The sequence below is a fragment of the Eubalaena glacialis genome, chromosome 7 (genome assembly GCF_028564815.1).
Source record: "Eubalaena glacialis isolate mEubGla1 chromosome 7, mEubGla1.1.hap2.+ XY, whole genome shotgun sequence".
Taxonomy (NCBI): Eukaryota; Metazoa; Chordata; class Mammalia; order Artiodactyla; family Balaenidae; genus Eubalaena; species Eubalaena glacialis.
This window is the reverse complement of record NC_083722.1, coordinates 109,099,240-109,124,819: the sequence shown is the minus strand read 5'-3', so window position 1 is coordinate 109,124,819 and position 25,580 is coordinate 109,099,240. Positions and strand designations below refer to the sequence as shown.

Here is a 25,580-nt window from a genome sequence, read left to right as displayed (position 1 = left end):
GCTCCAAATATTCGAATTTTTTTTAAACTAAATTGGACAGAAATTTTTCTAAATTAGGCTATATTTGATTGAGTATGGAAACAAGAAGTTGGAAAGTCACTTCTTTTATCTTGAAGACTCTGGGTTATTATCCGGATGCCAGTGGCTGGCCTGGGTGTTGGTGCGGATGAATGTAGGTGTGGGTTGGGACGTTGATGCAGTGGTTGCTTTAGCCTTTAAAGTCTTGACAGCTGTGCCTCTTCTCTCCATTTCGTGCTGGTCGCCACCACATCTTACAACTGGCCGTGTTGCTGCTCTCACTGCACCTCCACCCCCCACTAATTAGCTGTGTCCTGGGAAGCCATACAACTAAGTTCATTAGATTTAGGAGCAATGTATAGAGGCTCTGGAGTCAGGCCCTTCCAGGAACAGAGTGCATGGGCTTTATAACCCTATATTATTGCCGTCCTGGGCCTTTTTTATTTCCTTTGGGGCTCCTCGGCTGAATTTTGCATAGCTGTGCCAGTTTGGGGGAGATGATATTGACTTTGGCCTCAGATATACTGAAATTGAGGGGCCAGTGGGACAATCCCGTGGAGATGGGTTAAAATCAGTTAGAGCTGTGCTAGCTGGCACCATAGCCACTACCCTCGCGTGGCTACTGAGCACTTGCAGTGTGGCTGGTCTGAATCGTGATGTGCTGCAAGTGTGAAATATACCTTAGATTTCGAGGACTTAGCACAAACAAGAGTGTCAGATATCTTGTTAATAACTTTTGTGTATTGATTACATGTTGATCTAAACATGATTCATTGATTACATGATAATGTCCAAAATGATAATATTTGGGATATATTGAGTTGAAAAATGTACTGTTAAAATTAATTTCACCTGTTTCTTTTTGACTCTTTAATGTGGCTATGAGAAAATTAAAAATTACGTGTGTGATGATAAATGGGGCTCACATTATATTGGTCAGACAGCCCTGGATTAGAGATGACCAGGGTTAGATGCTGCAAGGATTGAGCTGGGAGTCAAACGTGTGGGGAGGAGGAGAGTTCGCTGACAGACCTCCAGGCCCTCTGCTCAGTCTTCCTTCTGTCACAAGCCAGGCTGGCGTGCTGAGGCTGCTTTGTATCACACCCGAGGCTTAGTGGGGATGGAACTGGGAGTTGAGACTGGACTGAAGGGGGGACCTGTACGTCCTAAACCTGGGACGTGAACAGCCAGGCAGCGCTTTTTTTTTTTTTTAATTTTACTTTCTTTTTTTTTTTTTAATTTATTTTATTTATTTATTTTTGTCTGCGTTGGGTCTTCTTTGCTGCACGTGGGCTTTCTCTATAGTTGTGGCGAGCCGGGGCTACTCTTGGTTACGGTGGGCAGGCTTCTCATTGCGGTGGCTTCTCGTTGTGGAGCATGGGCTCTAGGCGCGCGGGCTTCAGTAGTTGTGGCTTGCGGGCTCTAGAGCGCAGACTCAGTAGTCGTGGCGCACGGGCCTAGTTGCTCCGCGGCATGTGGGATCTTCCCGGACCAGGGATCAAACCCGTGTCCCCTGCATTGGCAGGCGGATTCTTAACCACTGCGCCACCAGGGAAGCCCCAGGCAGTGCTTTTGAAGCGAAGTTGGCAGGATGGAGTTGCATTTCATGAACATCTGCATTCCTCACCCTGCCTGCAGTGTGGACCGGGGCTCGGAGGCACGGCGGGAGGTGTGAGGGCATGGGCTGGCTGTGGCAGGAGAGATGCTGAACGTGGAAGTGGGCGACTCCTCCCTTGACCCTTCCGCTTGTCCAGGTCCCTCCAATCCTGCAAAAATGAGCTGAAATTTCACCTTCTCCGAGAGGTCTTCCCTAGCCGTGGCAACTCTTGCTTCCCTAACTCCTGTCACACGTGCATGTTGTGCTACATCTTTTATTCTGCCATGGCTGATAGATCCTCAACATCCACAGGGGATGAGGCCTTTTGCAAATATCCATGTTGGAAAATACCATATAATTTCTCCTGTGAAATTTGGAGGCAGGGCAGTTAGCTGGAAACCAGTCTTGAAGCATGTAGAATTCAGAGGTGACCCTCAGAAGAATCATATGCCACCATCCCAAGCCTGTGGTGTATCATTCTGGAGGGAGGGAGATATTCAGTCATCATATTCCAAGGGTCTGTGGCTCAGTCCTCCAGTTGTTCTGTTAGTCTTGTCTCCCTAATTCAATTGTGAGTCCTCAGCAGAGGTGTTCTTCTCTTCTTGGCCCTAGAAGCCTCTACCATCTACAGTGCTGCGTATGTAGATAGAAGAGTGAATTAGTGGTGGAATGACTGTGGGCTCCATGAGGGCGGCAGGGATGCTGACCGTTAGGATCAGCATTGTCTCATGGGCCCGTGCACGTCGAAAGCATTTACTACATAGCTGTTGAGTGAATGAGTGCAACGACGTGGACACCTTTATGTGAGGAGCACAGGGTGTCGTTCAGTTGGGTTCTGTTAGCTGGACTGCATAGAAGAAAGATCTCTTCACCTTGTTTACAGAATGAATCTTTATTGGAAGGTCGAGGGATTTTAAAGATGTTGGTGGAGGGTGTAAGCCTGACAGAACATGGTAGATTGGGTTCACGTGGGTTGGGAAACCATCTTCAGTGTTCTCTTGTGAATGTTAAGTAGGAGGCTCTGAGTGGAAGGAAGTAAAGGTAACTGTACCTTTTCTCTCTCCTTTTCTTATTTTCATCCTCTAGATTCACCCAAACCACCAGTTGCTCCCAAGCCCAAGGCTGCCAGTCCCCTCACGCCAGTGACGGCACCCAAATTCCCCTCGTCACCCCGGCCCGAGAGTCTTCACAGTCCCAACTCCATGTCCAGGGGGCCAAAACCCCCCATCGCCCCGAAGCCCAGGCTGGCTACCCCCAGTGAGTGGAGGGCCAGCATCTACATGATCAACAGCTTGAACAAATGCAGCAATGGGAAGCTGCCCTGCGTAGACAGGGGGCTCTACGACGAGCACCGGTCCACCCCGGAATGCTCCGAGCCCGAGGCAGACGAGGATTACATCGTGGCCCCCTGGGCTCCGCCAGCAGAGGACGGACCCAGGGATGGGGGCTCCGTGGAGAATGCAGTCCCGGTGCCTCCGGAGGCCAGCGGGGGGGAGGAGTGCCAGGAGAGAGGCGAGGAGTGTGAGCAGGAAGGGGCAGCAGCTGCAGAGGACTGGGCAGCCCCGGCTGAAGCGGTGCTGAGTGGAGAGGGTGATGGAGGCATCACCCCCACTCCTGAGAACGCGGAGGTGGAGGACTGTGCCTGTGACTCGGGGGCAGAGGAGCAGAAGTTCACAAGTGAGGAGGAAGAGAAGCAGGTGGAAGAACATAGCGTGTACAGCCTGGAGGACGGGGGTCCTGGGGATGGAGAGGCGGTCCTTCCAAGCGATATCATTCTAAGTCACCTCGATGCAGAGGACCCAGCAGCTTGTGAGGAGCCCGGGCCGCCTGTGACACCCGGGGAGTCAGAGGAGGATGGTGAGGAAGGCCGCACCAACAGAGAACTGGGGGCACCAGACGAGTGTGTGGGCTCTGACGGGCCCGCTGAGCAGGACGCTGCCGATGGCGGCAAGGAGCCCCCAGAGAACGAGGGGTTGGCCACCGGTGTCCCGGAGGTGGAGGCGGCCACAGACAGCCCTGACATCTCCCAGGAGGCGTGTGAAGATGCCCCAGGAGGTGGCGGCCAGGATGGTCAGGATGAGCCACCTGACCAGAAAGAGAAAACTGACCCAGAAGAAGCAGCAGTGGTCACCCAGGAGGCGGGAGAAGACCCTCAAGAAGGCGAGGACCCTGTGCAGGATGAAGGAGCCGAGGAGAGCTGCCAGATCATTCCTTTCGAGAGGGACTTTGTGGACGACTTTGTGGCTCCACTCTCAGGACGTCCCTACGAGTTCTTCCCAAGCGAGAGCACCTCTTTCTGTAGCGAGAGCTGCTCTCCTTATTCCGAGTCAGCACAAAGCTTAGAGTCAGAGCAGGAGCCGCGGTCGGGGGAACGTGCGGAGCAGGACCCCGTGGCTGGGCCTGGATGTGGCCGGCGTGGCTCCCTGCAGGGTGGCACCGGGGAGGGACCCTCTGTCCCTGACGTGGTGGTCATGCCAGACGAGGAGGATGCCGCGGACGACGCGCTCACCAACCCCTATGAGATGGGAGTTGGCCTGGCATGCGGGGCGGACCCTGGGGAGGGGGAGAAGCCTGAGGCACAGGCTGCCTCGGACACCGCGAGTGGCTGTGGATTGAAGGAAGAGGTGAGCTCTGATGCGGAGGGCGGCCTGGTCCCCATCGACAGGAAGAATGTCATCACGAGGGCCAGGCCCCACTCTGGGAAGATGGCTGGCTGTGTCCCAGAAACTGTCCCGGAAGAAACGGGACCGGAAGCTGGCTCATCAGCCATTGGCATTGGGGGTGCCACCAAGGAGGCGAGGAAGGCGGTCCTGTCATTGGAGGGGAAGCTGCTGGACGTCGGCAGGGCCTTGCCAGCAAAGCCCAGAGCCTTCACTCTGTACCCGCGATCGTTCTCCGTGGAAGGCCGAGAGATCCCCGTGTCCCTGTGCCGGGAGCCCGAGGCGTGTGGCCTAGACAGCCATGGGATCAAGAGGAAGGACGACAACCTCTCTCTGCCCTGCATGATTGGCTCCTCTGGCAGCTTCTCCCAGAGGGGCCACCTCCCATCCAGCGGCACCTCCACCCCATCTTCCGTGGTTGACATCCCGCCCCCTTTTGACCTGGCCTGCATCACCAAAAAGCCCATTACGAAGAGCTCCCCCTCGCTTCTGGTGGAGAGTGAGCCCCCGGACAAGCACACCAAGAAGAAGAAGCCGTCCTTTAAGCGGTTCCTGGCACTGACGTTTAAGAAGAAGACAGAGAGCAAGGTGCACGTGGACGTCAACGTGTCTTCGTCCAGGTCCTCCTCGGAGTCCAGCTACCATGGGCCGGCCCGGCTCCTGGAGATGGACCGGAGGAGCCTTAGCAACTCCCCCCAGCTCAAAGCGAGGACCGGCAAGCTCCGGGCTTGCGACTCGCCCTCCTCCCTCATCTTTTACAGGGACGGCAAGAGGAAGGGCGTCCCCTTCAGCAGGACGGTGTCCAGGGTGGAGTCCTTCGAGGACCGCTCCCGGCCTCCCTTTCTGCCCCTGCCCCTGACCAAGCCGCGCTCCATCTCGTTCCCCAACGCTGACACTTCGGACTACGAGAACATCCCGGCCATGAACTCGGACTATGAAAATATCCAGATTCCACCTCGGAGGCCCCCAAGGGCTGGGACGTTTACGAAGCTGTTTGAAGATCAGAGCAGAGCCCTGTCCACAGCAAACGAGAATGACGGCTACGTGGACATGAGCAGCTTCAATGCCTTCGAGAGCAAACAGCAGAGTGCAGACCAGGAGGCAGAAAGGTACCGTGAAATGACATTTCCTTTGCTATTTGCCAGGTGTAACTATCCGAGAGGCATGCTTAGGCGTAGGGGACAGACGGACTTGCTTTTTAGCCTCAGGCTCAGTTTCTCTCTAGCTTTGTGACTTGGGGTGAGTGGCTTCAGTTACTTCATCTGGGAAATGGATTTGTGCTACCTCCAGGCAGAGTGTTTGAAAAGATGAGAGTACCTAATCTATTTGAAAGTATTGGCTAAGATGCCAAATATAGTGCCCATGTGACTGTATGTATTTCTGTTATTTGGGGTACATTTCTCATCTCCTAGGTACATGGCTTTACTAGTCCCTTCTGGGAAAGTCACCAAAAGAGAAGGTTCTGGAATCTTGTCAAACTAAATATCTTTCACCATCAGGAAAATACCCTAAATTGAGATTGAGACCTTTTTATTGTGTCAATATATACTCTGTTCAAAGGAACTAGAAAAGACAATTTATTTAAATTGTTTAAAGAGCTAAGGGTGCCCTGAGCTAAATTTCTGAATAGAGGTCTTTAAGAGGTACGTCCAAGCTGATTTTTTTTTTTTTTTTTTTTTTGGACTCAGTCACCTTGGAAGTGAGCGTGAAACACTGCAATTATTGACAACAGTGGCGGTTTTCTGACCCCACCTTCCCAAGACTGACTGAATGTCCTATTGATCATCCCAGGTGGATAATTGCCAAATCTTGCTGTTTTTTATGCACCATGGATGCAACTTAAAGGCACTGCGATTCAGCCTCAACCATTTACATGCTTGGGGGCACCTGATCTGAATTAATGAAAAGTCAGAATGGTGGTGATTTTAAAGGAAACCCTGATTCTTTCCCCTCGTGTGCAGTAACTCAACCCAGTCCGTCCCAGCTGTCGCTGCTCGGAATTCCCAGGGGACCTGCAGTAATGAATAGATAAGAATGATTTGCAATTAGCATTAGCTCTCTCTGGAGTGTAGACACTAGAAGTGTTTGTGTGGTTTATTCTCCTGAATTTTTCATGTGGTTCCCCACCCTGGCTCCATCTTCTCCTTGCCCCAAGTCTGGGTAAGGCTATGAATTGGTTCTTTCTAGGTTTGTTCGCCAGAGCAAAGGTAGACATCAGTGCCACCGGAGGGATCCAGTTTAATTTGGAGAATGTGGATGTATGCGAACTTTAAGAGGGTGGGAGTGGGAGAGCAGACAAGTTCATTGCGTTAATAGTTACCGGCGGGGTTTGACAAGACCCAACCCTCGCTGAATGCCTCCAGCACTAATGAAAATAGAACCAGGCTTTGAAACCATGAAATCTCCATGCTGGGAAGGACCTCAAAGAGCGTACGGTCAAACCTCCCATGTCTAATAGGTCCCTCTCTTAACCGGGTCTGTGATTGAATTCCTCAATCCACAGGGAACTCACCACCTCCCAGAGCTGCCTCATCTGTTGCTAGGTACTCTAAGTTTTTCTTTCTGCCTGAGGCAAAAGCTATCTCTCCCTAATGTCCCTATCCCACTGAGGCAGAAGCTATTCTCTCTAATATCCTTACCCCACTCATGCTGGCTCTTTCCCCTCAAGCCAGGCAACTGAGCTCATTTCCTCTTTTGTATGACTGTCCTTCGGAAATTGAAACCTGCTTCTGTTGAATCACAGAATTTCATAGCTGGAAGGGAACTTCAGACAACATTTGGTCCTGTTACAGAGGAGGAAACTGAGGCACAGAGAGGGAAAGAGACTTGCCTAAAATCTCTAAGCAATTTAGTGGAGAAATCAGTGTCAGGACTCAGATTTCCTGACTCTTGGTTCAGGAATTTGTAGTGCATTATGCTGAAGGATGCCAGGTCTGGTTGTTCAGGCTGCCCACTGCACAACCCCAGGGTCCCACTCACCTTTTAGTCTAATATGGTGCCCCTGGGGTTGTACAGTGCACAGGCTACTTGGCCATATGCAGAGGCCTTGTTGCCTTGATCTGTACTTAGTCCAAAAAACAGAAAAGCTCCCTTCATCCAAACTATAGTGACATTAAGGGAATAAAATACCCAAGAAAATGCTAAATACTTACCGTATCCTGACTGCTTACTGTGCCAGGCACCGTGCTAGGTGCTTTCCCTGTATTATCTCACATTTGGTGCTACAGCCTGAGGCCTTGGTTGAGTATCCTGACTCAACCGTCAGACTCTGAATTTCAAAAGCACTGTTGCCCCGCTCTGAATTTATTTCCCTGACGGCCAGACTGACTGGGATGAATCTCCCGTGCAGGAACCACATCCTCTTGGACATCAGTCAGTGAGCAAAGCTTTCTTCCGCTTCCCTGCATGAAACAGATGGAAGCAGAGGGAGAGAGACATCCCCGCTCTGGGCGGGAACACGTCTGGGCAAGGGCGGCTTCAGACACACGGAATTGAGAGGCAGGGGGAACTGCCACGGGGTGAGGAGCCACTGCTTCTTCGCCTGAATAGGGGCTTTGAGAACCGAGCGGAGGGGTGCCGCTGACCTGAGACACGTGCCCAGGGGTGCTTGGGGTTGGACAGGACAGGACGAGAGGGTGGGAGACAGTTCCTTCCTGCCTCCGCTGCCTGTCCTGCCCCAGACCTTGCTTCAGTGTGAAGATCAGAGGCAGAAGCCAAAATAAATACTGACAGACCTGAAGGAGCGCGGGCCAGTGCTGCAGGACGTACGGGTTCAGAGCCCACCCCGTCACTGACTTGCTGTGGGATCCTGGAGGAGGCTGGGCCCCGGTTGCTCCTCTGTAAAACGGTAGGATTGGAGCCCATCTGTAGTTCTCAACCACCTGCGCTATCACTCACTGCTTTTCTTTAAATCAGTCCCTGTTTTTTACTTAAAAAATATTTAAAAAGGAAATTTTATGCCACTGTTGGGAAATGGAAAAGCAGTATTAGGTGTCATAAATAGAAGGCAATTGTAAAAGTAGGATACAAAGAGAAATTAAAATAGCACGGGTAAAGTCTAGCTTGAGGTTATTAGTTGCGAAGGCTGTGAGCGGGAGGTTGGTCCCTTTGTTAAACAGGGAGAGGTGTTAAAGGCATCCTGGCACCACACGGAGACTTTCTACTTGGCATAATCGGAAGGATTCAGGCGGATTGAAAAGGGAATAACTCTCTCGTGGTGTGATTCGATGTTATTTAAATCCAAGTCCTTTTTCCACTGACAGTGCCTCCCTTCAAGAAATGTTTTGAGTATGTAATAGAGTTCAGAGAGCCCTTAGAGAGCCCTAAATCAGAGCAGCAGCTCCGGGTCTGATGGATGATTATAAAGTTTCTTCTATGCAGTTACTTCCTTTGAGATTTGTGTACACAGATAATAGCATTTTCGAAGCTACAACAGTATTCTTATTAACCATTTTCTATCTTATAAAATAAAAGTGTATACGTTGTTACCTATGTACAGTCGTCGCTCCCCCACCCCCGTATGTAAAAGAGGTTTCGTTATCCTTTGGTTTAAAGTGTATCCCCAAAGCATTCTTTTTTGTCCTGAATTGACTCTCATACACACAAAAAATGTTTTCAGTAGTCTAGTCCAACACTCATCCTTTTCAAATGGGGTGTTTTATGTCCTCAGTCAGGACTCTTGGTTGGGGAACCCAGTCTTTACTTCTGAATATCCCACGGGACCTCAGTATGTTGGTTATGCATTAGGAGCTTAATAAATGCATGTCGATGAGTTGGTGATTTTGAGCTTCACTGGGGGAAAGAACTATCATTTATTAAGTGTACTCTGAAACACAGTTTGGGGTGCTTTGTATACGCTTATTAAATATCCATTTGATGCAAAACACCACACACTGGTTTGTCCTGAGTGTCTCACTTAAATCCCCATAATTGTAAGTTTGCTTTTTGCATGATGATGAGTCTCCTTTAATCACTCAGTGTTATACCTCGACACAGATCCCCGAGGCCCCTTTTCCCCATTTCATCATGAAAACTTTCAAACTTACGGGAAAGTAGAAAGAGTTTAACAGTGAATGTCCATACGCCCACCTCCTAGGTTTTACATTAACGTACCGCTGCGCTGCCTTTTTCTCATCCCTTTCCAGCGCCCTCTCCAACTCTTGATGCATATTGTTGCTGATGCATTTCTGGTGGCTTTTTATGTTTACAGATGAGGACACGGCAGCCCAGGGAGAGCCTGTGAGAGCACGGTGGCTAAGCGTGCAGGCTCCTGCCAGGCTGCCTGGCTTTCAGTCTGCCCTCCACCACTTACTGTGACTTACCTCTCTGTGCCGCAGTTTCTTTACCTGTAAAAGGCGATGATAGTAGTACTGGCCTCACAATGTCATTAAGACGAAATGAATTAATGCAGCACAGAGTGAAATGTTCACTAAGCACTAGCTGTTATCAAGTGACATGATCAAGGTCACACAGCAGTGGATGCAGGTGGAGAATCGGGTCCCTTTCACTGAGGGAGTATCTCTCTGTCTCTCTCTCATACGACTGTTCTGCGTGTGTTTGACTCAACGTTCAGGACCTCACATCCATAAACCAGGACCAGGCGTGAACTCGTGAGCTTCGGTGGTGGCGTGTGGTGTCAGCACTGCCTCTGCCTTCTGCGTGAGATGGAGTTGGGGCTGCAGGCAACAGCCTAAGCAGCCTTGATTTGGACCCAGGACCAGGGCTTTTTTGATTCCGTTATCTCGCTAGCAGAGGTGCCTACTCTGTGACTCTGACTGTAGCTATTATTTCACTTGTAACTCACGATTAGTTAGGCACCTTAGGAATTTCCAGTTCCTATTTTCCAGATGAGAAAGCTGAGGCCCAGGGAAGTGGTATAAACCATCCTCTGTCACACAGGTAGTAAGTAGCCAAACCAAGGTTCAAACCCCAGTCTTTCTGCCTCTCGACCCAGTGCTCTTTCCACGTCCTGTTTTCTGTGGTTGAAAAATGCCACGTTAGCTGGTGGTCTCCATCCAACAGCTGTGAAGTGTCTTTGCTTGCAGGAGTTAGGCTGGGGTAGCCTTGCTTGTTGGTCCAGAGGAGAAGTGGAAGGACAGTCTCCTTTCTTTTCTCACGGCTGGTGGGTTTACTGCTCTCTTGGCAACTCATCAAGAAGACTGACAGCCTCTCCTGGGACTTGCTAATGAGGTGCTCAGATGTCTTTCCCTCCCTCAGGGCCTTGGGGGGACCCTGGCCCTCCTGTGGCCCCTTGTGTCCGAGGAGCAGCCGGGAGGAGCTCTGGGTTAGAGCAGCTGTCTGTACCGCTCATTAGGGGAGCTTCAGACGATTCAGCCCCGCACAGCAGTCCCTTCCAGAGAGAGCTGTGGATGGGCCGAGGCCCAGCATTTCAGGCTCTCCTCCAGAGCTGTTCCTTGTCGGAATGCAGCTCGAATTACATGCTCAGGAGTTCATGGATTGGCCACGTGGTACAGCGCAAGATGAGGATTATGAGTGGGAGCATCCAGGGGATTGAATACTTTGGCTCACCGATGACGACCATTCGAGAAATGAGTAATTCTGAATAGCAGCTGTGCTGAGTGACGTGTGGAAGGAGGTGGAGAGGGGGACCCGGTACCGTCACCGGCCTCAGCGCGCGTACAGTCGGGTGGTTGGAAGAGGACTTAGACCCAAGTCCCTGCAATGCAAGATCGGAGATGCTCAGGACCCAAAGAGTAGGAGTCTAGAGGAGGGTGGGATAGCTTCTGGAAAAGGGGACATTTGAACAGGCACTGAAGGAAAAGTAGGGTTTCCACGTACGGAGGTAGAGGAAGGTATGAGCACAGACAGACACACGCGGGACTGTGGTTTTTAGCAGGTGAAGCTGCAGTGAAAGTGACCTAACCTTAGTTCAGCGCGTCCTTCGATATCTTTATTCTGGAAAACAGTTCCCATCATCTGCAGACACGGAGACTACGTCGGGGAGACTGGGTTGAAAGCCTTAAGTACTAAACTCACACCATCTTTTTCTCGTTCCCAGTCGGTGGTAGAACGTTGCACTGGCTCAGCCGATTCCCTCACCGGCCAACCACTAAACACCGGCTGCCGTTCTTAGCACCGGAGGGTGACGGTTCCTGCCCTCGGGGTGTTTCCGTCTGGCTGGGGAGAAAGGCAGACCGAGGTCCTTAGAACCTAGTGTAATAAAGGTCCTGTTAGAGGTCCATCCAGACAGCTCTGAGAAGGGGCAGCGGGGAGCCCTCACTGTCTGGGGTATCCGCGGGTATCGCCAGAGGAACAGCAAGGGGTTCATGATGGAGACACACAGTCCGGGAGGAGCACAAAGCCTGGGCAGGAGTCGGGAGTAAGAAAAGACCATGAAGCGTTCAGGCGGTTGGGAAGGCAGCCTGGAGCCCAGCCGAGAAGTGCCTTGCATTTCGGCTCCATGAGCCTGTCCGATACCCCAGGGCAGCGGGGAGACCCTGGCTGGTTTTCAGCAGGGCAGGGCCGTGGTGGGGATGCTGCATTGGACTGGACGCCTTGTTGGCAGGATAGAGAGTGGAGGGGATGAAGCGACGGGAAGCAGGGACATTAGCCAGGAGGCCATTGCGCCGGCCCCTGCAGAGGAAACGAAGACCCCGCGGGGCTGTGGCAGGGAGTGGGAGGTGTGGGGTTCCGTCTCTTGAATGCGCACAGCAGCCCGGTCCTCCAGCGTCAGTTCACTCCAGGGCTAGCTGTGTCTGCCTTTGCCTTTCTCTTCTTAATCTGTTGTTTATCTTTTACAGTCTGTCTGGTCCCAAATAGATGAAAGGCTTGCGCTGGTTTCCAATCAAAGGCATAGCAAGAAATAATAAGAATTTAGTCCCTAAAATAAAAGTTAAAGGATACAAGCCAAGTAACAAAGGTGGGGGAGGTAATTGTACGGACAATCCAGACCAAGGACAGCGGCTGCAATTAAAATTCTGAAATCCAGCACAGACTCTAGCGTGAGGGCCCCTCCTTCTCACCTTCCTGGCCCGCAGCATCTTTAGAATGCAGTAGATGTTTCGGTGAAGTGATTCCCTGAGAGAGAGAAAGCTGACTTATTTTTTTACAACCGTAGACAGTGCTGCAGCAACAAAAATACACATCCTTGTAAAACAAAGGTGATTTACGGCCTCAGCTACACATCCTTCAGTGGGTATATGGCAGAGTTGCAACCAGGCCTCCTGCTGGCTGATTGCATTGGTGCTGAGAGCTGCGTGGCTGGGCTTTGGGCACAGCCCAGCAGTGGTGTTCGTTGGTATCTTTCGGTCTGCAAGCCGGGAGCTTTCCTATTATTATTATGTTTTTGACAAATGAACTCATGCAGAGCTTTCATTAAGTTTCATTGAAAGGACCTGGAAATGCCATAAAAATTATTATAATCTCAAAACCGTCACATTCCTAATGCGTGCGGCTGTGCTTCTTGTTGAAATTGACTGATGAGAATATTCAGTTTTTAATTTTCTGCCTTAAAATAAGACCATCTGCAGCTGTTTCTTTTAGCAATAATTTTTAATTAAACGCAATAAAATTTACATGGAAGGACCCTAATAAGAAAATTGTGTCAGGAACACACTGATTGGAACATTTATTAGCGTGAGATTAAAGCCCCAGCTATTTTTTTTTTCCTCGCAGAGCTATAATGCAGACGAAATCCTGATTAAGTGTTAATCACAATGTGGTTTTACCTTCATAAAGTCAGGGTTTCCCTCTGTGGGAGGTGTGAGAATAATTCTCACTAATAGCAGACAGCCTTATTGCATGGGTTCTTTGGTGAAATGTCAGCAGCTGGTCTCCTTGACCAGCTGAGCCCCAGAGGAGGCGTGGAGTCTTTGTTCCAGCCTGAGTGTGGATGGTGCTGACATCTGGGGCCTCAGTCTTCCCGCCCGTGGACTGGGGATAAGCGTATCATGCAGAGGATGCAGCCAGAGAGCAAAAGTCATCTCTGTAGTTCGTGCATTTCTTCACTGAATTCATATCAAGTGAGGTTATTCTTTTGTGAAAAAGAAGAAAAAAGAGCAGAGTGATAGAAAGTGACGGGTGGAAGGGACTGTTTAGACAGGGTGGTCAGGGAGGGCTTCTCTGAGGAGGTGACGTGGAGTGAAACCTGAATGGTGATCAGGCCTCATCAGGGGGAAGGGCGTTCCAGGCAGAGGAACAGCAGGGACAAAGACCCTGAGGCTGGAGGCCTTTGGGGGTTTGTGGAGAGGCCAGGAGTCCACCGTGGCTGGAGAGCAGAACGCAGTGGGGAGAGTGACCAGGGATGGGTGGGCAGGGGCCTTTGTAAAAGATTTGGATTTTACTTTAATGAGACGCCATTGGAAGGAAGTGTTAGGATCCAAAATGTTGGAGTTATCTGAACTCTTTAAGACTTGTATGTTTACAGTCATCAGGAAATAATTTGAAAATGCAGCAAAGAATATTTGCTATCGAGAATGGTTCTGGCAGTATAAGGAGGTTTGAATTTGGATCCCAGCTCTGCCCCTGACTATGTGATTTTTGAGCATCTGCGTCTCAGGCCTCTCTCCCACCTGTGATTGCTCTGGACTGGCTTGGAGCCAGCGGTTCTGAGTCCCCATCTGAGGACTCTTTACAGAAAATGGTGGTGGTCCAGGGAGCCGAGAGGACATGCACCCAGCAGAGGGAGGCTGAGAGGTGATAAGGCTGGGAAAATTCCTGAAAAGGAGTGTGCTACATTTGGACTTGTGCTCCCTGCGTGAACTAATTTGATCTGTGAGCCTTAGGGAGCTGTTGAAGGTTTTAGAGTAAGGGAGTGTCATCAGCTAGTGCTCTAGCACAGTTATTGTCAGCCATGAGGGGTGGAATGGGGGAAGAGAAGCCCCACCAGTAAGGTGTCTAAATATCAAGGGATCGAGGCATGATGACAGGCCTCGCTCTGCAGCCTCCGGAATGTGATGGCCCCCAGTCACGGCGACTGCACAGTCACTCAGAGCAGAGTGACCCAGAGCTCTGGCTGCCTGCATCTCGCCAGCGTGGGGGTCTCAGGGTGCCTGGTGGTGTGTAGGCAGCACAGCTGACAGGACCAGAGAGGCAGCAGCAGGGCCGGAAGAGAATGAGGTCGAGTCCGGCTCTGCCCCTGTCCCATCTGAGCCTCAGTCTTCTCACCGGTTCCAGGGGTATGATGGTCCCTTCATCACTGAGCTGTCCTGAGGAGTCAGAGATAATACTCGCACAGGGCGTCCTCAGGTATTAAAAAATAATACCATCAGCCTTGGCCTTTGCTGCTGGGAGCCGTGTGCACCACAGCTGATGAGGCTTTGCTGCGTGTTCACTAGATGCCAGACGCTGTCTCAGACCCTTTACATGTGTTAACTCAGTTAATCTGAAAAACCCACCTGCCACATAGATACTTTTTTTTTAAAAATCTACACTCAGCAGATGAGGAAACTAAGGTACAAAGAAGTTCAATAAGGGGCCCAAGGTCATACAGCTGGTCAGCAGCAGAGCCAGAATTTTAACCCAGGCAATTTCCAGCAACTGTGCTTGCAACTATGTTGTGAGGTTCCCTTTCACTTTGTGTGCATCACTACATTTAATTTGTTACATGTCCCTTTGGGAGTAGTTATCCAATTTTACTTTTTTTAATAGAAGAGGAAACAGGTTCAGAGTGGTAACATGACTTGTAAGCCAGTAAGTGATGGAGCCAGGACGGGAAGGAAGGTATCTTTAGGTATAAATTCTTCCCTTTTTCTGATTCACCCCCTTTGAGAACTTCCCAACTGGAATCGACCCTCCAGATGTCAAAGGTGAGGACACACAATGGGGTATGAATCTTTAGAACGGAAATGTCCTTAGTGTAGGCATTCAGAATGGGCAGTTTATAATGACTGTCCCCTTGCTTAGATCCACATGGCCAGGGGATGATGTAAAAACTATATATAGAGAGAGTAGTGCACCCTGTTGCATTAGTAGTCAAAGGAATGATATTGTGCAGCAGGTTAACGCTTCCTTAGATTGCCTAGCTGGGCTCAGGAAGGGCCCTTGGGGAATTTATCATCCGTGCTCACAGTACTCCAGGTGAACAGGACAAAAAACTGATAATAATTTCTGAGTGATGAATTAGTGTTTCATCAGGCTCCTTGAGAATGTCCCAAGACTGTCCGGCCTCCCAGAGATGAAGGCAGTCACTCAGCTGTGTGCGGGGACTTCTGAGCTTGCAGCTGAGAATTGCAGTGTTTCCCTCTCTTGGAGAGGCCTCTGTCTTTGGCTGTTTTCCTGTAGAACGAATGTCTTAGGGTTGAGATTGTTTTGGGGGATGATGTGGCTGGTCTCTATGTAAACAGACCCATTCTCTACATGTGTGGGGTTGATCTGGAGCCCTGAATAGGGCCCAAGAGAAGTTTCTCTAGGTCAGGGCATGATCCGAGAACTTGACATTTCAGGCTTGCTTGCATGATTTTAATAAAGAAGACAAGATACACACATACGCATACCCCCCCACAAAAAAAAAAAAAAAAAAAACTCAACCAAACAAAAGCAGAATCTGCTCAGAGACCTTAAGGTCTGCTGTACTGTTAGGATGAGAGTTTCCTACACTTAAAGAGGTGTCCAGCAGCGTTGTCCTGTGGGGTCGTGAGCCTTCATCGTGGTCAGTAATTAAGCATCAGTGGAAAGGATACCGGAATTGATCATGACTTACACAGGCCAGGAAATCTGAACTCGGGGGGTCATTTTTGGCTGGGCAGGTAGAGTCCCAAGGAAGCAGCTCCGAAAAGGTGTCCAGACCCCAGGGCTGGAGAGGCCCCAGAAGACTATAGGAAGACTCAATAGCAGCTCTGAGCCCGGTTCCGGAAGGCACCTCCTGTTACGGAGAAACATGTTTTTCATGCCCCCTGCCCACTGCATCCGAACCCTCTGAAATGCTGAAGAGGCAGTACGTGGGGGGTGGTAGCCCTTGGGGTATGGCCTGCCTCAGGGGAAGGCAAAGGGCCCCCTCTTGGAGTCAAGGGCCCAGCTGCATTGAAGCAGATGGGAAGGTTGGTTATTTGGTGCCCCTTGTAGGGGCTCCCTCACACACTTCATCTCAGTGGTTTTCAAACTTTCTGTTGCAGCAGGATCCTTTTTTAAATGAAATCTTAACTCAGAACCCCAGCATAGAAGGCAAAGCTTTATTATTATAATTCTCCTTCACAAGTTCAAAATTTTTAATACTTCATAGGATGTTAATTAACGAGATTGTCATAATGAATAGAAATCTTGGAAATTGGGAATTATGGATTACAGTGCTGCTCTTATGGCCTAATGAGGGGTGTTGTTTGTGCAAAGTGGTGTATTATGGGTGTCGAATGTGTTTTCTAGGGCAGATGGCTGGTTTCAAATCCCTAATCGACGAGCTACTAGCTGTGTATCCTTGGGCAAATTACTTAACCTCTCTGTGCTTTAGCAGCCTCATCTGTAAAAGCAGGGAAGGTGGTACTGCCTACCTCAAGTGGTTGTCTCAAGGTTTGAGTAAGTTAACACTTGCAAAGACTTTAGCTGGAGCGTGGTCCTTGGAAGTCCTCAGTGCACTGTAGCTGTTGATACTCCAGCAGTGTCTGTACCCATGAAATTCCAAGCAGATATTTGTGAATCCTTGCCAAAAAGGGCTTAGGGTTTCTGAGCAATGCAGTTTGAAAACCCCACCTCATCCCAGATACTCTGGGCAGGCTTCTTTTAGTAAGTGCTATCTGTTGAGTATACATAGTTGTAAGTCATATTCACTGAGAATTTGATCAGTGGTTTACAGACCCCTGTGCAGGGGAGATGGAGAAATGGTGGTTTCTGCCCACCTTTCAAAAGCAGGGCTTTTGTTCTGTTGAAGGGAAGGTGTAGCAGTTTGAGAAGCAGTTTAGGGGTAAATAACTATTGGATCATAAACTCCTGGATTATAATAACCCCCCCCCACCATCTGGTTTACAAGAATGGAAATGAAATTAATGATATGAGTAGGGAAAGGAGGCAACCCCCAGTGGGTTCCACTGTCTGCCAATACTTCACATACCTGTGTGCACCCCACTGCTTTATACACATTATCTCATTGATTATTGACCCCATTTTACAGGTAAGAAAACTGAGGTGCCCAGACATCATGTGGCAGAGGAGGCAAACAGACAGGGTCTGAGAATGCAGAGCACAGAGCTAGGACCACAGGGTGGGCACACGGAGGGGTCCCAGCTCCACTGAGCAGTGCTTGCTCCTGGCAAGAGTTGCGCCCACGTTAGGAGACTGATTCGCCCTCACTGTGGGTGTGTGCAGAGGGGCTGAATGAGCCCCTGCCAGAGAGGCTGTCCTGCGGATTCCTTTTGTAGGTCAGAAAGCTGGATGTTCAGAAAGTCATGAAACCTCGATGTGGCAGCCACATACGTGTGCGCTGCACTTTACAGTTTACAAAGCTTTTCCATGCCTGTTAGCTCCATCGATTCTTCCAACAACGTCTGTTTGGAGTAGGCAAGACACCGATTAAAAGCAAAATTTAAGCAAAGACCTGAAGGAGGACAGAAGGTAGTCAGGCAGAGTTGTTTTCTTTGTGGGGCTTGCGGTTAGCCATTTTCCTGGAATGTTTCCCAGTGTCCTCGACTGAAAAATGGGGACAGTAGAGTGACAGGTATCTGATGGTTAAGAGTAACCCACACCAAGTGCTTGTTGCAGGGCCTGGCATGAAGTTGGTTCTCAGTGAATGTAATTATGGTTATTATTATGATTGTACTGAATATGAAGAAGGGATCTGAGGAAAGGCAGGAGGAGAAGGTCCCTGTAAGACCGAGGGTTTGGAAAATGCCAGGGAAGAGCAGAAAAGCAGCTGGAGGCTGGAAGAGTATTGTCCAAGGTCACGTAGCTGGCAAGTGGCAGAGCCCAGCCATAGGGCTCAGGGCTACCTGCTGCGATGCCGCTGGCCACGTGTTCTGTGATGAATTGAGCTGAGCAAGGCAGGTCCCGGGACAGACCCAGGACAGGCAGTGGCAGGTCCTGGGCGCACCTGGAGCTGCTCTGGGTGATGACAGGAGGAAGGAGGTGGTGTCATGGGCTAGGGATTGTTCTGGGCCCGCACTCCCCTCCCAGGAAGCTCCTTGCAGATGCTACATCTGGTTTCCAGGGAGGTCCCTAGTCCAAACCCAAGTTTCCTTGCCGGCCTGAGGCCAGAGGTCAAGGCTGGATTTAGAGCCATGGAGTGAGTCAGTGGCTTAGCAGAGACCAGAGTTTAGGCAGCTGCTCAGCCTCTGGGATAAGGAGCCCCTTCCTCTCCAAACCCAGTCTCAGACCCCAGGAGATCCCGAGGTCTCATCCAAGGCCGACCAGCAGCACCGTGCTGAAGAGACATTTGTGTGTTGCAGCCTTTGCCCCAATTTCTGGTCTTTCGTTTACCCTCCCCTGTTCCCAGCGTTGGGGAGGGAGGTCCGGGATACCACCTGGCTTTACAGAGGGGGAAGCCGAGGCCCAGAGAGGGGGCTTGGTTCCTCCATTCCTCCTTCCACTGGATAAGCTGCCACCCGCATAAATGCATAAGGTAATGATGGAAAGGAGGACAGTGAGGGCGTGGAGGAGGGGCATGACACTATGATGAGGGAATTTCAGACACTCTATTACGTGCTTGGAGCAGATTCTGGAACAGAAAGCCTTCTTGGTGTTCCCCAAACCCCAGCAGGGAAGCACTGCCCTCCGTCCCTCCCCTCCCCAGGGCTCGTCACTTTCTCTGCTGTGCCTCTGTGTGGAGTCTGCCCGCCTGTGTTGACTATGGAACTGTCTCCTTTACTAGACTGTGGGCCCCTCCAGGGTATCACCACCGCAGCTCATCCCTGTGTCCCTGGCACTTGGCATAGAGCTTGGTACCCAGATGATGCTCAATAAGTATGTTAAATAAAGGGATGTCTTCTGGAAGCTGAAGGGCACTGTTATCTCCGAGGGACACACCACCAGATCCGACTTCCCATAGATTCTTCCTGAGCCCCGTCAGTGCCCTGGGTGCTGGGACAACAGGAGAGACAAGGCAGGCTGACAGTCAGCTTGGGGACTCAGACAGGAAATGCCTGACTGCGCAGTTAATTACTTAAATTCAACTGTTCTGAGTGCTCCAAAGAAGTGCAGGCAATTCTGAGAGCTTCTGACAGGTGCCCTGATCTGTTTGTGGCTGGAGAAGACCTCTGAGAAAATGAGACCTCTGAGAAAATGAGACCCTTAGCCCTGGGGCTTATGAGTCCTGAACTCTGATGAGGAATTAACTTGATAGAGGAAGTTGATAGAGGGAGAGGGTCGGGGAGAACCCTGTGAGGAAGGTCATCTTGCCCATTTTACAGATGGGAAAAATGTGGCTCAGAGCAGGAGCCTTACTTGCCTAAGGCCACAGGGGTATCAAGAGGAGAAGCTGGGGTTTGTATGCAGGTCCGTCTAACTCCAGAGCCCTTACCCTTTCTCCTGCTGGCTCTGCTCTGAATGAGGATGCTCCAGCTGGCCGTGGTGACGTCACAGTGTGCTGGGCCAAAGCCCTCACTTCCCACGGGAAGACTGGCCTGTGCACACTCACTGCTCTCCTCCCTTCCCGCACCTGGGAACTCACCACCCCCTCGCCCCGCCGCTGGCTCCTTCCTTTTCTCATTTGCTCTGCATCACATCCGTCTTGGCATCGCCTGTGTGATCCAGGTCTCTGTTCCCTCCATTGTACAACGAGAGGATCAGGTAACCAACTTTCTCAGGCTCCTGAGTCTGGGATTTTACTACATACAGTTTTTAAAAATTAATTTATTTATTTATTTATTTTTGGCTGTGTTGGGTCTTCATTGCTGTGCACAGGCTTTCTCTAGTTGCGGCGAGCGGGGGCTACTCTTCGTTGCGGTGCGCGAGCTTCTCATTGCGGTGGCTTCTTTTGTTGCGGAGCATGGGCTCTAGGTGTACGGGCTTCAGTAGTTGTGGCTGACGGGCTCTAGAGCACAGGCTCAGTAGTTGTGGTGCACGGGCTTAGTTGCTCCGCGGCATGTGGGATCTTTCCCGACCAGGGCATGACCCTGTGTCCCCTGCATTGGCAGGTGGATTCTTAACCACCGCGCCACCAGGGAAGTCCCTAGTACATGTAATTCTGACCTTAGGAAACATTTGTGAGCCTTACGTCTGGAGAGAAATATTCATCGATTTAAGGAGCATCCACTGGGCATCTACTACATGCCAGCCCCTGCAGGATTGGGAGCTGTGGGTCACAGGTGCAGCTTCGACGGTGGTCTCAGGGTGAGGGGGGGAGCGGGATGCAGATGCATAAACAGCTGACTGAATGCGATTATAAATGCAGTAGGAAAATAAACAATGTTCTGGCAGCACAGAAGGAGCAGCCAAGTGCATTGAAGAAAAGGCTTCCCTGAGGAGTTTGCACGGTTCAAATTGGGCATTTGAGCTAGGCTTGAAGAGTGAGTAAGAGTTTGCAAGGTGAGGAAGTGTGGGAAGGGCATTCCAAAGAAGGCACGGCATGTGCAAAGGCACACAGTCAGAAAGGGCCTGCAGTGTCCAAAGACAGGACACGGGCACGGTGGCCAGACTGTCTGTGGCAGGGAGTGACTGAAAGCTTGAGGTTCTGAAGGGCAGCAGGTAGACGCAGAGGCTGAGTGCAGGTTGGCGGTGGGTGGGTCTCCCAGCCTGGGCTCTCCCTGCCCTGACTGCCTTCATCAGACCATCCCTGCCTTTTCCAGCCTCCAGTGAAATCACCTGGGATTATATGAGACTCTCCTCCCCTGCAGTTAGAGCAGGGAAGGGGGTAGATGTAACAATGTCTTTTTGAGACTGGGTCTGCCTCCCAGTTATCCCTGGAGGGACCACTGCTCGGCTCACAGGGGCTTCATTCTCAAGTTGCTTCCAATCCATGGTGCCCTGGTGACAGGCATGAATTAGTGTTCTTTGAATAGGCCAATTAGAGCTAATCACTGTGGGAAGAATATATTTAGGTGGCTTTCCCCTGAGGACTAGCCTTCTCTGGATTGTGGCTTTTCAGAATCCTGGTCTCTGAGTTGACCTCTGCCCTGTCCCATCCCTGTCTCTTTGGCCTGAGGAGCAGGTGGGTCTTGTATAAATGAAGTCCAGCCTGGGTGGACTCTCCTCCCACGGAGATGGAGGCAGGCTGGGACTACTTGCGGGCTGTCTGTGAATCATCACGTCGGAAGTGGTTGATCATGGTTATTCACAAAGTTGTTCACGTGGTCCACAGTTTGGTTTGGGGCATAGAGTCCTGCATCTCCCTCTGAGAACCAGAGCCAGACCAGGATATCTGGGCTCTTTGGCTCTCTGCCTCTTGCTGTGTAACCATTTGTTGCTTTCTGCTCTCTGGACCTCAGTTTCCCTATTTGCAAAAATGAAGGTTATGGGGAAGTGCCTTCTGAGATGACGTATTAGTTTTCTATTGCTGCCATCACCGTTTACCACACATCTATTGACTTAAAACAATGTCCATTTTTTAAATCTCACAGTTCTGTAGGTCAGAAGTCTAGTAGACTGGGCTGGGTACTCCCCTTAGGGTCTCACAAGGCCAAAACCAAGGTGTCAGCTGCCCTGCGCTTTTATCTGGAGGCTGTGGGAGAGAATTTACTTCCAAGGGCACTCAGGTTGTTGGCTGACCTCAGATCCACATAGGACCGAGGTCCCTACTCCCTGCTGGCTGTCGGCCGGGGCTGGTTTTTGTTCCTGGAGGTGGCCTGCATTCTTTCTCATGCTTTCCATGGAGCCCCCTCCAGCAACAGTGGGTTGACCCTTTCTCACACTTTGGATCTCTGACTCCAGCACAGAAAGTTTTCTTCTTTAAGGACTGGTGTGATTAGATTGGGCCACCCAGATAACCCAGGATGATTTCCCTATTAAAATGTCTGTAATCTTAAATACATCTGCAAAGTCTCTTTTGCCATGTAATGCAAAATATCCATAGGTCCCAGGATTAGGAGTTGGACATTTTTTTGAGGGCCATTATTCTGCCCATGACAGGCCACCCTCTGACCCCCAAAGATTTGTGTCCATCCCAAATGCAAAGTTCACTCCATCCCAGGGCCCCCAAAGATCTCATCCCATGACAGCATCAGATCAACAGATCTCATCTGAATCTCATCAGCTCAGAAGTCCCAGACCTCATCATCTAAATCCTCTCATTGGGTGTGGGTGAGGCTCTGGGTATCATCCATCCTGGGGAATAATTCCTCTCCATTTGTGAACTTGGGAAACCAAAGAAGTTATCTGCTCCCCTAAAACAATGACGGGACCAATTATAGATATTCCCGTTCAAACAGGGAGAAAATGGAAAATGGAATCATATGACATTCCAGGGAACCCCATATCTGTCTCCCAAACTATGGGGGAAAAACACAACAGCACCAGCCTCCCAGACCCACACCCTCACCTCTGCAGTGGCTGACTCTATTTTGGCCCTGTCTTCGGGATGTTGGGAGAATACGCTTGCACAGCTTTGTGTCAGTTGGTTAGAAGCAATAGGGAATTTAGTTGAAGTACAGCAAAAAGGATTTAGGTAGGACTTGAGTGATGTTTGATATGAGAAGGGTTTGCTAACGTGTTTCCAGCATCCCCCTTTCCCTTCCCTCAACACCAGGAAGTGGGAAACGTACAGATTCTCACATTAGATCTGCCACCTTCTAGCTGAGTAGAATGAGGACATTCATTTCACCTGTGTGCGCCTTAGTCTCCTCTGCTGTGAAGTGGAGCTATTACCATGTACCCCATAGACTTCTTGTGAAGGTCCCGTGGGAATAGTATTTGAAAAGTGTTTTGTAGACTTGGAACTGTTTGCAAATAGTAGCTGTATTTGTGGTCTGGGCCCTGCTGTGCCCCCGGACCCCAGCCCCAGGGAGGTTAGACTGCCACGGACCTTCTCCTCATTTGGAATACCCTCTTCCCCACCACATGCCAATCTGATTAATTGACCAGTGTTTAGAGGACAAGAGGTGCAGGATCCCACCTTGGGTGGCTCAGCACAGGGTCACGGAGGTCACTACAATGGCCAGAATTCTGGCCACAAGGAGGAAATTGTGCTCTTGGGGTAGTCCAGTGGGAGAGAAATTTGACCAGTTCATTTTGGTTCAAAAACCATTTTTAAAATGTTTTGTAGAAGGTGACATGCACTTAAAAAATTCAGACCTGCAGCAAAAAATCAAATCTCACACCACTGAACCTCTGTTCTCCAGCCCCTCCCCAGATGCTTTATGGTGTGCATTCAGGGGCACACACACACACACACTCCCCCGATCCTTGACTACTTCTAGACATAAGTGGAAGTGTATTGAATACACTCGTCCCAACCCTGCTTTGTTACTTTAGACATTGTTCCCTATCAAGGCACATACATCTGCCCCCGTTCTTTTTAATGACTGCAGGGAGCTCCAGTATCTGGTCACCTATTGATGGATAGCTAGGTTGTTTCCAGTCTTATACTCCTCTGAAAATACTACCAGTATCTGGTCACCTATTGATGGATAGCTAAGTTGTTTCCAGTCTTATACTCCTCTGAAAATACTACAGTTAATAACTTTATGTACACATGTGCACACTTTTACAAACATACATGAAGGTTTAAAAAAAAATTTAAAGAAGGCAGTCCCACAGTACTGACATAATCACTCCTAGCATTGGGTTGTATTTTGTCCTTGCCTTATGTGAATATATCTAGCGTTCAACGTGGATGTACTCATGTTGTACGTAAACTCTCTTATCTTGCTTATTTTATCTAACTGCATGTTGTATTTGCCTACATTATTAAGTAACTTACTGAATTACTAAAACTGGCGAGGAGACAGTCTGTTGGGCTTTGCGGATACAGTAGTACCAAGTGATTGCACAAATGCTCCATTTCGGTGGTTGGGCCCCAAATTAACGTACTCATTCCCTTTCCCCAAGTATTTGGGCCTTGGTGTTATCTTGCTGCGTTGTGCAGCACGCTCAGGTGAACGTATTTGTAATGAAAGCTTTTTTGGCGTTTGAGGTTATTTCCATAGGAGAGACGGTCGGGGAACGGGTGTGCTGTGTTGCCTAGGTGCTGTCCAGAGGGCTATGCCAGCGGTCGCCTGGGCCTCCCCCGTTGGTCCCATCTAAGACCGGAACTGAGGGATGATTGTGATGATTGTTAATAAAAGCGAGACAGTGCGAGCTGGGTGGGAGGTGCCGCGTCTGCAGGAGGGGTGGCGGCCTCTGGTACTGAGCGCCCGGGCGGCTGGGTTAAACGCTGCTCTGCCCTGGCTGGGATCAAATTATGGTCGGTGTGAATCATTCAAGATTCTGAGACTCGGAACGGGCTGCTGGAGGGAGGAAGGAGATGAACAGGCTTAGTTAAGGAGAAGACGTATTTTTTTAAGATACGATTTCAGAAAAGATAGAGGAAAAGTCAGGCACCAAAGGGCATGGTTATGACCCACAACTGTCCTTTCTCCCTTACCCAGAGGACAAGGGGCGGGGGGATGGGGGCCCCCAAGCCATCTCCCATGGATCTGGGTGTGAAAGGAAACACTGTCACCGGGCACCAGGCAGTGTTGACCTCATGGGTAGGATTAAGGGGTACCTGCCCCCCAAACAGCCCTCTCCTGCCTGCTTCCCACAGTTCTCAGTCACCTGAGTGTGCTTTTCCTGGGACTTTAGAACCCCTCCCTCACCTACCCCTGCAGTGTGCCAGGGTCCCAGACATCCCCCCCACCTACCCCCACAGTCTGTTAGGGTCCCAGACCCTGGCTTTCTGCAGTCCTTTTTCCCAAAGAGGACTCTCAGGCGGTTGCTAAACTCTGGGCGTTTGGCTTCCATCTCTGCTTGGCGCAGCTCAGCCTGACAGTTAAGTCGGGTGAGCTTTTTTCCTGGAGAGGCATCTGGCTCGGGCAGCTGCAGCTTTCCGGGATCCAGAGAAATATCTCCACGTTGTAAACCCAAGTTGTCCTCAACCCTGGAGCAGTGTTCGCAGCAGCACCGCTGCCAGTTTCCCCACAGGGAGCCCCAGGGAGCTTCTCCTTTGACCTCCGGCCTCAGCATCACAGGCAGCCCTCACCTGTCAACTGGAGACCTGCTGCTCCCTGGGGCTGGGAAGCGCTTTCCTGGAGTGCCAGGCATTTCTAGGAGTGGCCTCCTCCCCATCGCCAGAGCGCGGGTATGGCAGTCACAGAGGCTGGCCACGTGCACCAGCCATGAGGCTTGGGAGGCCCGCCTCTCTTTCTTCGACCCGGCTCTTCCCAGCGGCCCCAGAGCCCCCTCAAGGCCCTGCACACTTGTCGGGACCCATTTCTTCCAGCATCTCTCTGCTCCGTCCCTCAATCGGAATTCCGTCTTGTCCCATTACATATCCTGAGCCCTTGCCCACG

General features: G+C 50.5%; 1 protein-coding gene across 1 annotated transcript in view; it reads left to right on the top strand.

Annotated features, from left to right (window-relative positions):
* FGD5 (FYVE, RhoGEF and PH domain containing 5) overlaps nt 1–25,580 on the top strand; it is a 115,046-nt gene that overhangs the window by 5,982 nt on the left and 83,484 nt on the right. The window contains exon 2 of the mRNA XM_061197318.1: nt 2,702–5,384. Within this exon, the coding sequence (XP_061053301.1) occupies nt 2,702–5,384 (2,683 nt within the window). The remainder of the gene's footprint in view (nt 1–2,701; nt 5,385–25,580) is intronic.